General features: G+C 48.5%; 1 protein-coding gene across 1 annotated transcript in view; it reads right to left on the bottom strand.

Moving 5' to 3' along the window:
• Nucleotides 1-281: 281 nt before the first annotated feature.
• Nucleotides 282-12,688, bottom strand: part of IL10RB (interleukin 10 receptor subunit beta) — a gene marked incomplete at its 5' end in the record, with an annotated part of 18,958 nt that continues 6,551 nt past the window's right edge. Inside the window, 4 exon segments of the mRNA NM_001320277.1 lie at nt 282-972; nt 4,955-5,115; nt 8,201-8,348; nt 12,231-12,397. Of these exon segments, the coding sequence (NP_001307206.1) occupies nt 796-972; nt 4,955-5,115; nt 8,201-8,348; nt 12,231-12,397 (653 nt within the window).

Genomic DNA, 12,688 nt, shown 5'->3' with positions numbered 1-12,688 from the left:
ATTAATTCTTAGGTCTTTCTGTCCCCACATCCAGACGAGGAAACTGAATGGTAGCAGGCAATTAAGTGTCTGAGGTGAAGCTCAAGGCCCGGGGCCCTTCTAGTCTTTGACCTTCCTACACTGGGAGCTCCCAGATGCTTTAGGCCCTCATCCCTGGCACAGTTCCTGACTGACAGCAAACAGGGACGAAGGAATACCTGTTGCACGAATGGACGTAAAAATGCCACGTGAGCGCCTCATTCAGTATCTGACAATTCTGCAAATACAGCATTACGAACACATACAGGTTAAAACTTTATTTAATAGAGTACTAGCACTATATAAAACAGGTACAGGTAGAAAAATAAAACCCAGCTGAAGTATCCGAGAATATCTCGAAAGTTTGCACTCTGTGTAGTGTTTCCTGATGAATTTTTGGCTGAGTTTGCTTTTTGGATCAGTCTATTGGTAGTCTGGTCAGATTTTACAGCATTTGGTTTTATTCATCACGTTAAATAGTTTTATTTTTCACATTAAAACTTATTCTTTATATTAGTGAACATAAGAGGATGAAAATTATACCCTCAAGTGGCCAACTATTTTTTAATCATTAAAGTCTTTATAAAGAGGCAAATTCCCAAGGTGGAGTATTTTTGCCAAGCGAGTCTTTAAAATCTAGCTCTTTGGTTGTTTAGATGTCAACCGGGGCTTGCTCAGGTGGTCTCGGCCCTTGTTTTGGCTCTGATCACCCTCAGAGGCAGCCGTGAGAAGAGCGGGGTCACTGTACGCAGCAGAGTGTGCCCCGCTCCTCAGAAGCTAGCTGGAGAGCAAGCCCTGCCCAGCTGGGGTCCTGAGGCTGCAGCTGTCCCCAGGATTCTGCTTGCTGCTTTCAGAGACTTCTGTGACGACACTCAATTTGTCAAAAACGTCGTTCTCATCAGACAGGGGGAAGGAGAAAAACAGAAGCCTGCTGTGATGCGGGTGGCCCAAAAACTGCAGGAGGAAAAAAACAAAGTGAATGATCAAGTTTTCCCTTTTTTTTTTCCCCTGAGCTTACAAAGATTTTATATACACTGTGACGACACTCAATTTGTCAAAAACGTCGTTCTCATCAGACAGGGGGAAGGAGAAAAACAGAAGCCTGCTGTGATGCGGGTGGCCCAAAAACTGCAGGAGGAAAAAAACAAAGTGAATGATCAAGTTTTCCCTTTTTTTTTTTTCCCTGAGCTTACAAAGATTTTATATACAACTCGTGGCTGGAAAATGCTGTTTTAAAAAAAAAAATGACAATAATAGTATGAGAATTCCTAAAAAATTAGAAGTAGAATGACCATATCATCTGGCAATTCCATTTCTGGGTGTTTACCTAGAAGAACGGAGAGCAGGCTCTCGATGAGACATGTGGACACCCGTGTCCACTGAAGCATTAGCCACAAGAGCCAAAAGGTGGAAACAACCCATGTGTCCACCGATGGATGAAGGGGTAAACGAAGTGTTGTCTATGCGTACAACTGTTCAGTCTTAAAAAGGAAAGAGATTCTGACACACGCTGGATGAACCCGGAAGACATTATGCTAAGTGAAATAAGCCAGACACCAAAGGACAAATACTGCTACGATTCCACTTCTATGAGCGACCTAAAATAGTCACATTCATAGACGGAAAGTAGAATAGTGGTCGCCGGGGGTTGTGGGGAGGGGGAAACGGGGAGTTATTGTTTAGTGAGTACAGAGTTTCTGTTTGGGATGATGACAAAGGTCTGGAGATGGGTGACGGTGATGATTATACAACAGTGTGAATGTGCTTAATGCCACAGAACTGTACACTGAAAATGGTCCCGAGAGTCAATTTTGTTACGTATGTTTTACCGCAATTCTAAAAAAAGCAACAACAAATCCACACCTCATTTTCTAAGTGGCCGCAGGTCAACTGGGAGGGAGATTTTTAGGCCAATCACGTCACTAGTCTTTCCTGTCTGACTAGTCTCTTGGATGGTGAAACCAGAAGCAAAAATCGCAGGTGAACGGTTTTGCTTCCTCTTGGTTCTTCTCCATGAGCAAAACACCTTCTACCCCCTTGTTTTTCCTGCCGAAGATGTGGCTTCTAAAATTTCACCTGTGAAGATTTCTTGGCTCGTTCTGGGGCTGCAGTCTTGCTGGCACTCTTGTTAGAAGGTTCTAGCTGCTCTGAAACATGCGCCTCGGGCCACTTGTCCCAGATCCCCCTTCAAGGTCAAGGCGCTTATTCCCCAGCCTCCAGGAGCACTGGCGCTTAGAACGGCTCACAGCTGAGTCCCTTTCCGGAAGTTGCCCTTCTTGAAAGGAAGTTGCCTCGGGCAGGGGTACGTGTCCTTCCCGGGGGCAGCCTGTGTCAGGGGACTGGCTGGTGTGGGGACAAGGTCTGACATCTGCTCTTACGGCCATATGTTAACAGGACCAGAAGAGCAAGATGTGACAAGGCCTTGTTAAGACGCACACACTTCAGAGGGTGGGGAAGTGACCCGGTGAAGATTCAGGGAACTGGCACATCAGTAGTTTTAGGGGTCCCGTGGAGTAGGGCATGCTGGGATATCCTCTCCAGAGTAAAGGACCGATTGATTGTGGTGTCTCACCCATGCCACAGACTGCTAAGGAGGAAGCACTATGCTAGGGGGGCGTCTTTGGGTTCTGGAGGCCGCATGTTCCACGCCTAGGAATACGCCACCGGTGCGTTTGCAGAGCGACGCAGAAGGCTGTCCCCACTTCCCCATGAGGGGGTCCCGAGCAGCAAAGGGCCCCGCAGAAGATGGCATGGGCTGTGGAGCAAACTGCCCTAGCCCCAGAGTACGAAGGCTTGGCATGATCTACCAACGACAACACAGCGACTGAACCTGTGTGACCTGGCAGATCCTTCATGGGTCTGCGGTGGGGAAAGACACTGGGTAGAGTGTGAGGCAAATCCCAAGAGGGGCATCACCACACCATGGCGATAGTCCCGGGCCAGGCCGGGCTGCCCGCAGTGGAGAAGTAGACCCTACGTTGAAAACGGATCCCGGAGGACTGTGAGGACCTGGTAGAGACAGGGCCTCTGGTCACCGGACACCATGTGGCCATGCTACGTAGAAACGACTATCACGAAGCCCGTCAGGCCCACCAGGTGTTAAAAGGGGGTCAGGGGGCCACGTGCAGGTGGCCCGGCTTCCTGTGCCATCCACCCCTGCTGCATCGGCATGTCTGCCTCTGCTCACGCCAGGATCATGGAGGGACGGGTCCTTACGACCAGCTGAAGACAGAGGAAAAGGCCAAGCGTGGTCCACAGGGAGCTGCCGAAACGTCTCAGCGGGTTTCCTTTTATGCCCAGCAGGAGTGTCCTTTGAGTATCCAAAATCATATTTGGGGGATGGGGAGTAGGAGAAGGATGTAGTCGTTAAAAGTCGCAGGTGATTTTTTAGCAAGTTTTTGGAATATCTACTTTCCAAAGTCATTTTATATAAGTTCACTACACGAAAGTGAGAAATTATTTAAAAATATGTAAAAGAACCCAAAAGTCCTCTATTAATCCCACCCACCACGGAGAAGGGAGGAGGTGGCGGGAGGCGTGGCCCTGTGCGCAGCAGGCCCAGTGACCCGCCTGGTGCTCCCTGGCTGTGCAATTTTAGGGTCTGTGCATTTAGAGCAGGGGTCAGCAAACCATGGCCCACGGGCCAGATCCAGGCCCCATGAGTTAAGAATGGTTTCAGAGTTTTAAATGACTACATTTAAGTGGTGATAGAAGTATCAGCATAATATCTCAATTTGGCCTCTTGGCCTGCAAAGCCTAAAATATTTGCTATTTGGCCCATTAAAAAAATCTTTGCTGACCTCTGGTCGGGAGGGTTCCCAGAGGGGACAAAGTAGGGGCCCCATGAGACTTGAAGCTATGGCGACCACCTCCTCAAGCCAGGCCCCTCGCGCCAAGAAGGGAATAGAGTGACCGCACTGGTCGTCGGGAGAAAAGGCTGCTGTTATGTAACGGTGGGCCCTCGACGTCCCCGGGCGTCTCGTGGTGTACCCCGCCAACTGTGAGTGCAGCGGCCATCGCAGAGCCGAGGTGACCCAATGGGGTCAGCAGCCCATGTCAGCAGCGGCTAGTCATGGGAGAGGGGACTGTAGAAGGGACAGCAGAGCAGCGAGACCACAAGTGTGTCTCGTGCTCCTGAGACCAACTGCTGCGGTGGGGGTGGAACCTGTCCCGCTCAACTTCCTGTGACTGCACCCCAGCTCAGCCTCTCTGTCTCTCACGGTCCTGCTGCCCCGCACCCTGAGAGGTATCATTCCCCAGGGCACTCCCCACTAATGCAAATCTCCATCTTCGTGTCTGTGTCCTGGGCAATGAGGCCACAGAGAAGTCCTCTCACGGCTGCGCTTGGCGAGCTTTCATTTTGAAGCGTGTCCGCCCAGACTTCCACTTCCGGGGGCCTCTGCAGTCAGACAGTCTCCACCTGGACACAGCCTTTCTTGTTTCCTGACCCTTTGAACACAGCTTTCCTCAAGTCTGGGACACACATCCCATAATAGCCATCACTCTCAGGTATCCCCCCTGAGATATAACTGAAAACATACTTGTCCCCCCGCTCACCCTCCCCCTGGCTGCTTACTGGCACTTGGGGTAGCGTTTCCTCTTTCTCAGGCTTTCCCCTGAGTTCTGCTTTTTCTCTTCCTGTCCCAGAGCCACTGTCACCTTTGCTCCCTGAGGAGCTGGTGCTTTAGAGAAGGAAGGTCGGGGAGGGAACAGTGTCCAGGTTGGAGGGAGAGCTTCTGGAACGAACCTCCACTTCCTCTGTTAGGGCTGTTCTGTGACCACAGACATCTCTGAAATGGCACCAGGGAACAGACGGGGATGCAAGACATGGGTCGTTCCAAGAAGACATGCTGGTCTGAACTAGGCGGCCCTGAGAAGGGACAACTGCTTCCAACCCGGATTTGTGACCCGCAGCGGGCCGCGCCCCGCCGCTTACCTCTTTCAGGTGCTGTGGAAGTTTGTTCCCATGGGCGAAGGCGTACTTGGTCTTCTTGTAAATGCACCACATCAGGGCGAAGCAGCCAAGGAGGAGCAGGCAGGCCACGCACACCGAGGCTGTGAGGATGATGGCCACGACGATCCACGAGGGGGCTGTTTCTGCAGGGAGGAGGGGGCGTGTTACCGTCTGGTCACACACAGACTGGGTGGCAGTGACCCTCACGCTATTTTTGTCACCGCAACCCCATGGCGGTCCCTGAACACTGGGCCCACATGTTCATCTCAGAAGGCGTAAGGGAACACAGCGGCTCTCTGAGTAGAGGGGGCCAGAGGTGCTCAACCAGTGTCAGCCCTTTCCTAGCTTCTCCCCAGTTTGGTTTCCGGCACGATGGCTGGTACACACAAAAAGGAACAGGAAGCAAGAACTCTGATCCACGTTCCCTACTCACAGGGTAGCCAGGGGCCTCCTGTTCCGCATACACCTCCTCCGCCTGGGAGCAGAAAACGGGGTCCCCCGGGCCCCAGGGCCTCGGTTCAACACATGCTCCAAAGCGTTTTGTGCTGAGAACCGCTAAAGCTCTCAGCACACATGACTCCATCCACACCTGCACTCGGAGACCCCAACTCCAGCGTGGCTTCTAGCAGCCTTAGGCCATGGTGCCGGTTTTCAATAGGTCGTACTTTTATAAAACTTTTGCGTTTTGTCACTTAACAGGTGATCATTTATAGTCACAGAATATTAGAAAAGTTTTCTTTTTTTGGTCACATTGTATGCCTTATGCCATGTTTCATGGTATGAACCTTTAGGAATACTTAACGATGTGATTTTCATAATATTGTTATCAATAACACTAATAATATCTAACATGTACTAAGGGATCGCTCTCTGCCGGGCACCCTCTGAGTCCTCCCAACCCCTACGCACGGCGGCAACACTTCATTCCACCCATTGTGCAGAAGAGGCAGCTGAGGCACAGCATGGTTCAGGATTTGCCCCATGTCACACGTTATGTTGGGCTTCATGGCAGGGAAGGGCAGGACGCAGGGACAATAGGGTTTGGGAAAGCAGACAGCAAGTGTTTAGAGGAAAGGATGGGTCTGAGGCGAGGGATCCTAGCGATTCAAGTCGAATGGGGGTGGGGGAGGGATGACTCCCAAGGTACAGAATTCTGGCTCAAGCACACATGATTCACGAGAGGAATAACATAAGAAAAACCGTAGAGAGGGTCTGTGAAAATAACTTGTGGCACACAAAAGGCAGGACTTTTTGTTATTTAAAGGTGCTGTTGAGAGGCTCAGCCAGCTCAGACCATGGAAGGAGGTAGACTGGCAGCTTCGCACAGCCACTGACCCCTACAGAGGACCCAGGGACTACAGAAAAAGAGTAATAAGAGAATCTCCCTCCAGAGAGACAGCAAGACTTTTTAGCTTCTATGTGGCTCTGCGGTCCTGAGAAAACTGACCAATATAATTACAGAGTAGCCCTGGATGACAACGCAGAGATCACAGAGCTGGAAGAGGCGAAGGAATCCTCGATTTGGGCAAATAATGTGTGCATTTACAAAAGAGGAGGGAAAAAAATTCAGGAAACCACAGGGCAGGAAGCTTGATGCTGATCTCCAGAAAAAATATAAACGTTCCGGAATGCATAATTACGTGGTTAATTACAAACTCTTAAAAAAGATAAGGATAATAACTAAAAAAGAAAACGACATTAGGGCACTGACACGAAATTAACTCCAAGTGGCTGCCTTTCCTTTTTTAGGCCGGGTTCCTTGTTGATACATCGTGATCTTATGGGCTAGTTTTTCCCAAGCCGTGTGTGCTCCTTAGAATGCGAATCCTCCACAAAGGTGTTCGAAGATGAAATACGCTAAAAACGCTAACATACAGGGCAACTTTGCAGAGGTGGAAACACAGTATGTCGTCATTTTCAGCTGGGCTCTTACTCTGAGATGCTGGATGCTCACGGGACACAGCTGGGGCAAGGCAGCACCTTGGCACCAGGTGTCGATTTCGGCTGATATTTGCCAAGGTCGCTCACAAGGACTTTGTCGACAGTAAAACGAAACAGCTTACATGACAGTACACTCACTATATTCAGAAGGACTGGTGACCAGTGAGCACGTGGGTAAGCAGTGTAAAGGAAGGGGTGTTTTGGAACACACCGACGGTTTAAACAACAAGCTGGTAGGGATCTTGAAGCTCTTCCCTGCCGATCAGATGAGACAGTAAAACTGGGCGAGAAATATGTTCAATGACAAAAACCAACATTCAAAGAGAGTGTGATAAGCTGGAATTGTGAATCGAAGCAAATGCAGCACTGTGGATTCCTTAGACCTGCTCGGAGACACGGAGCGGGGAAAGCTCTGCTCTCTCTCCGGAGGGAGTTCTGGATGACTTTCCTCTGCATTTCTCTGGCCCCCCCCCGGCTCCATGCCTCACGCCCAGGAGGGCCTCAGTGAACGAAAACGGCCAAAAGTGGACCTGCATGTATTCATCCTTCCACGATCTGAGCTGGTTGAGCCTCTCGACAGTGTCTTTAAATAATAAAAAGGCCTGTTGTTTGTGTGCAGACATCTAGGCCACGGGCTTTATCGCCTTGGATGCGACTGCAATGCGTCTGAAATGATCACAGGCTCCAGGCCCACTGGTATCCTCCTCCCTCTCTCTCTTTTCTTCCTTCCCTTCCTCCCTCTCGGTTTTTTCTTAAGAAACACCAAGTGTGGCAGCACTCAGCTAGACGCTGCAACCCATCGCATGTGGAGGACCGTGTCGCGGGCCTGGCACTATATTTTACGATGGACTCTGAAACAAGTAGGGTTCGCTGAGGAGCGATAGGATTTCTAAATGCTCCTTTCCTGTCACGTGCCTGAGGGGCTGGAGAAGGAAAGCCTTCTTTTGTGGGCTGTGACAGGCCTTGACCTTTGCTCGGTGGTCTTGGGAGGGCTGATGAGACTTGCTTTAGGGAGCATGAGAGCACAGAATGAGCGCAGCGGGGGTGGGGGCACGGAGGTGGACCTCCGCGCTCCTGGCGGAAGTTTCCATCAATCCCTTCGGTCTCAGAGTGAACGTGCCCCCCCACAAGGTGCTCTCTCATCAGTTGGGGCTGACCTGGGAGGGAGTCTGAGCTGGGCACGCTGAGGTCCGGGGAGCCTCCCCACCCTTGTACTCGGTGGGGTCTATAAACCTGTTTAGGATGCTCGAAGGAGGAGGATTACAAACGGTGCATCTCGAGACTCACCGTCATTGACGGTTTGCTCACAGACGGGCTCACTCCATTCCCCGGTTTTGTTCCGATCGGGAAGAAATCCTTGAACTTGAACGCAATAAGTCGTCCACGGCTCGAGATTTCTGAGGACCTCGAAGTCATACTGACAAGTAACTAGAATCTAGTAATGAAGATAAAAATAAGATCATGCCTCAGCAGGGAAGGGACACCATCTCCCCCCCGCTCCCACACACTTATGAGTATAATCTTTACTGCAGGCTCAAAATAGAAAGACAAAGGAATCAGACGCATCTCCCAGTTCATTTCAGGGGTCCCATGCTAAGGGACAGGGCCAGAGCTGACTGTGATCCTGACAAACGATCTCATTTCTTCAATTCTCTAGTTTAGATGACATAAAAACCATTCCACTTCAATTTTTAAAAAAGATGAACTATATGGGTTGAACCGTGTCCCCCTCAAAATTTATATGTAGAAGTCGAACCCCTAGTGCCTTAGAGAGTGATTTAGTTGAAGATCGGGTCTTCACAGAGATAAGCAAGTTAAAATGAGGTCATCAGGGCCGGCCCTGATCCAGCATGGCTGGTGTCCTTATCAGAAGAGAAAGTTTGGGCAAAGACTTGCACACAAGAACAACGCCATGTAAAGATGTAGGCGGAGAGATCGGGGTGATGCTTCTACGAGCCAAGGAACCGAAGAAGGCCAGCAACCACAAGCTGAGGGAGAAGTCTGGAACAGATCAACCCTCACAGCCTCAGAAGGAACCAACCCCACCCTCACCGTGATCTCCGACCTCGGCCTCCGGAACCGTGTGAGAATACGTTCTGTTGTTTAAGTCACCCAGCTTGTGGTACTTGGTTACAGTGGCCCGAGCTGACTGATACACTGGTAATCTACAGTAAGACTCAGTGCGCTTTTCTTTCTAAGTCAAGAGAACGCTGCTGACCCTGGCTGCCCAGCGATCTCTTCTCAATCACTTTACCACCTGTGCACCTGGGGTGCCCCCAGGGGCCCACCTCACCTCGAGGGCACACACCACAGCCGGCCTCTGGTGGGGGCATCCCGGACTCATCTTAGTTTAATATGAATATAAGATATCATAATTGATGATAGATTCTTGAAGTTGAGAATGCAAAATAGTTTCCAGCAAAATAAAAGGAATTAGGAGTTTATACTACTTGTATTTCCATCATAGTTATAATGTTCTTAGAGAAGGGTCCTATTTGTTACAGGAATAGGAACATCAATAGAAAGCGAGCACGGACTTTTTACTTCAGTAACTGGTCATTTTTCTTTGGGGGTTGAGTCTGTTGACATCTTGTCTATATTCTTTCATTGTATGAGAAAATAAATTCAATGAGGGCAAGAAATAGATTAATACCAACTGAATATATGAACAGTATGGCATACCTTCTTACAATTAAAAACAAAAATAACACCAAAAAATCCTGGCTTTCATCTCTAGAAATCCAATACCTCTAAAACCTGAAAATGCTCTTTCTTCAAAGACTAAACTCAGAGGCTGACCTATACGTAGCAGGCAGGGAAAACAGTAGCCCAGACGTGACGGGACCTGCTCTAGGGCTGTGAGGGGACCTGCTCTAGGGCTGTGAGGGGACCTGCTCTAGGGCTGAGACGGGACCTGCTCTAGGGCTGTGAGGGGACCTGCTCTAGGGCTCTCTGATACTTTGTACTTTAGTAATTGGTCATTTTTCTTTTGGGGTTGAGTCTGTTGACATCTTGTCTATATTCTTTCATTGTATGAGAAAATAAATTCAATGAGGGCAAGAAATAGATTAATACCAACTGAATATATGAACAGTATGGCATACCTTCTTACAATTAAAAACAAAAATAACACCAAAAAATCCTGGCTTTCATCTCTAGAAATCCAATACCTCTAAAACCTGAAAATACTCTTTCTTCAAAGACTAAACTCAGAGGCTGACCTATACGTAGCAGGCAGGGAAAACAGTAGACCAGACGTGAGGGGACCTGCTCTAGGGCTGTGAGGGGACCTGCTCTAGGGCTGTGAGGGGACCTGCTCTAGGGCTGAGACGGGACCTGCTCTAGGGCTGTGAGGGGACCTGCTCTAGGGCTCTCTGATTGCTTTTTCCAGCCTTCCTGCGCTCTGGGCAACTTCCGGTTTGCTTTCTAAAAGACAACCACATTGTCTGGCTCCTTTTGGCTGTTACAGCAGAATACCGCTGGCTTGGTGGCTTATATGCAACCTTCCTCTCTCACAGCAGTGGAGGTTAGAAGTCCAAGATCACAATACCGGCAGATCTGGTGTTTGGTGAGGGCCCACTTTCTGATTGATCAAGGGCCCTCTTTTTGCTGAGTCCTCACCTGGCCGAAGGAGTGAAGAAGCTCTCTGCGGTCTCTTTTATAAAGGCAAGAATTGCCTTCACGAGGGCTCCACCCTCATGACCTAATCACCTTCCAAAGGCCCCACCTCCTAACACCATCGCATTAGGGATTAGGTTTCAACATATGAATTTGGGGTGGGGGACACAGACATTCAGTCTCTAGCACATATAAACTGGTCATGGTGACACTGCAGTGAAGAACTGGGGAGCAGACAGCCTTTCCAACGCTCAGCTTGTCGCACCAAAGGCTTTCCACACCACAGGCTGAGTGACGGGACAAATGTGTAACTGGATACCTATTTTGTGGGCACATTCTAGATAAGAAGCTAAAGGTAAACTGGGCTTTGCATTTCATGCTTGGTGCAGGAGGCACTCAGGCATGGGAACTATGGAATCTAATCTTTAAATTGAAGTATGCTGCTAACCCCTTGAGTGGGTCAGTCTTGTCTGATTTTTGCATTCCATAGCTGAGCAGAGACACCTGCATTTGATAAGTGACCATAAAACACATTATTCTGTATTGCTTTCTAGGTGCACATCTCCTGGGGTCTTGACTATAAACAAAATCATCTATTCTGTGAAGAAGGCAGATCTCTTACGCCATTTAATAGAGCATTTTCTGGAGGAAAAGTTAACTTTAGATTTTTTTGGACTATGCAGTAAGTACATATATATTTAATTACGTCATTCTTAAGACAATATTCGTGGGTGGCCCTTTCTTCCCAAGCTCTTGAGAATTAAGTGATAAAATCAATATTTAATGTAGAGGAGATAACACGTATGTAACTTATTACACATACGTAAGTCAGTTCAGGACCACAAATGGCATTCAGCTGGGAAGCACTAAGTATAAGAACAAAGCCTGACCGAGGATGAATGAAAATAACCTTAACATGTCTACATTAGGGGATGGGAACCTGGTGTATTGACCATATACACTGGTCAGGCAATGGGACAAGTTTATTCTTTTCATTATGTTACTAAATTCCCTAACAATCCTATGAAATGGGTTATTATCCCCACCTTGTTAATGAAGTGAGTTATTATTCCCATTTTGCAGACATGAGGAAGCTGAGGTCAAGAATGGTCACACGGTAGCAGGGGCGACATTCCGACCAGGTCTTTCTACTCCTAGCCCTTGTTTTTAAAGGAACTGTCCCCTGAAAAGGAGAGCAATGGAGAAAAGTGGGCTCAAACAGGTAAAATCTGACACTGTTCATCCAGTGTCCAGGGTGGGGCTGCCTGACCACGAGCCTGACTGTCCTGTGGTGTATGTGTGGCACAGGGTTCGTGCCATGAAACAGTTGTCACTCAGCTGATCATGCGATTCAGCTGACTGTAAGTTCCGCCAGCCAACTGCTGAGTCAGCTCTGCCTTCTTCTGCAACTTCCCTTTGGAGAAAGAAAGGCCCACTCTTACCGTGCAAGCACCCTGAAAGTCTGCTCTGTGAATTTCCCTCCAGTGTGAGCTGGAGATGCTGGTCACCCCTTAGGCTGGGAACTCGCTCGCTCAGAGGACCAGGCCTTAGAGCCTCTGGACTTTGAGGCGTTGCCACCTTGCAAGACCCTGACTAGATGGCCTCCTGGCCTCCTCTCTCCACTGCAATGGCCTCAGACCAACACTGAGCAAAGAACAGGGAGCCCGTACCTGAGATACATACGATTTTCCAGGCTTACCTTTTCATCAGAGCCGTTCTTCCAATATTGCACATTATAAGCCCATGAGTTATAAATATTCTTCATGGTCCATGTTTCATGTTCCTTCTCAATTTTGGGGGCTAAGAAACGTATATGTAAAGAATTAGCAAGCGCTTCTACTTGCATTCCAGGAGGTCCGATAATGGCTAAGTATGAGAACAAAACAAAATGACAATCAAAAACCGCATTTTAAAAACATTGACGTTTATTTTTCATAACTGTGCCGACCGGAGGGTCTACTGAGGTAATCTGACAATATCATCACTGTGGATTTGATCGACATGGGTAAGTAAGGAGGCTACTTGGAGCCTGTTTCTTAAAAAAATAAATCTGATAATCTTTGCTTTTATTAATCATTTTAGTCCATTTATATTTATTTTGATTTCTCATATATTTGAAATTATTCTAAGTACATTATTTTGTGTTTTCTGTAAAGG

The sequence above is a fragment of the Pteropus alecto genome, unplaced genomic scaffold (genome assembly GCF_000325575.1).
Source record: "Pteropus alecto unplaced genomic scaffold, ASM32557v1 scaffold3, whole genome shotgun sequence".
Taxonomy (NCBI): domain Eukaryota; kingdom Metazoa; phylum Chordata; class Mammalia; order Chiroptera; family Pteropodidae; genus Pteropus; species Pteropus alecto.
This window is presented reverse-complemented; position numbering and strand designations above follow the sequence as displayed.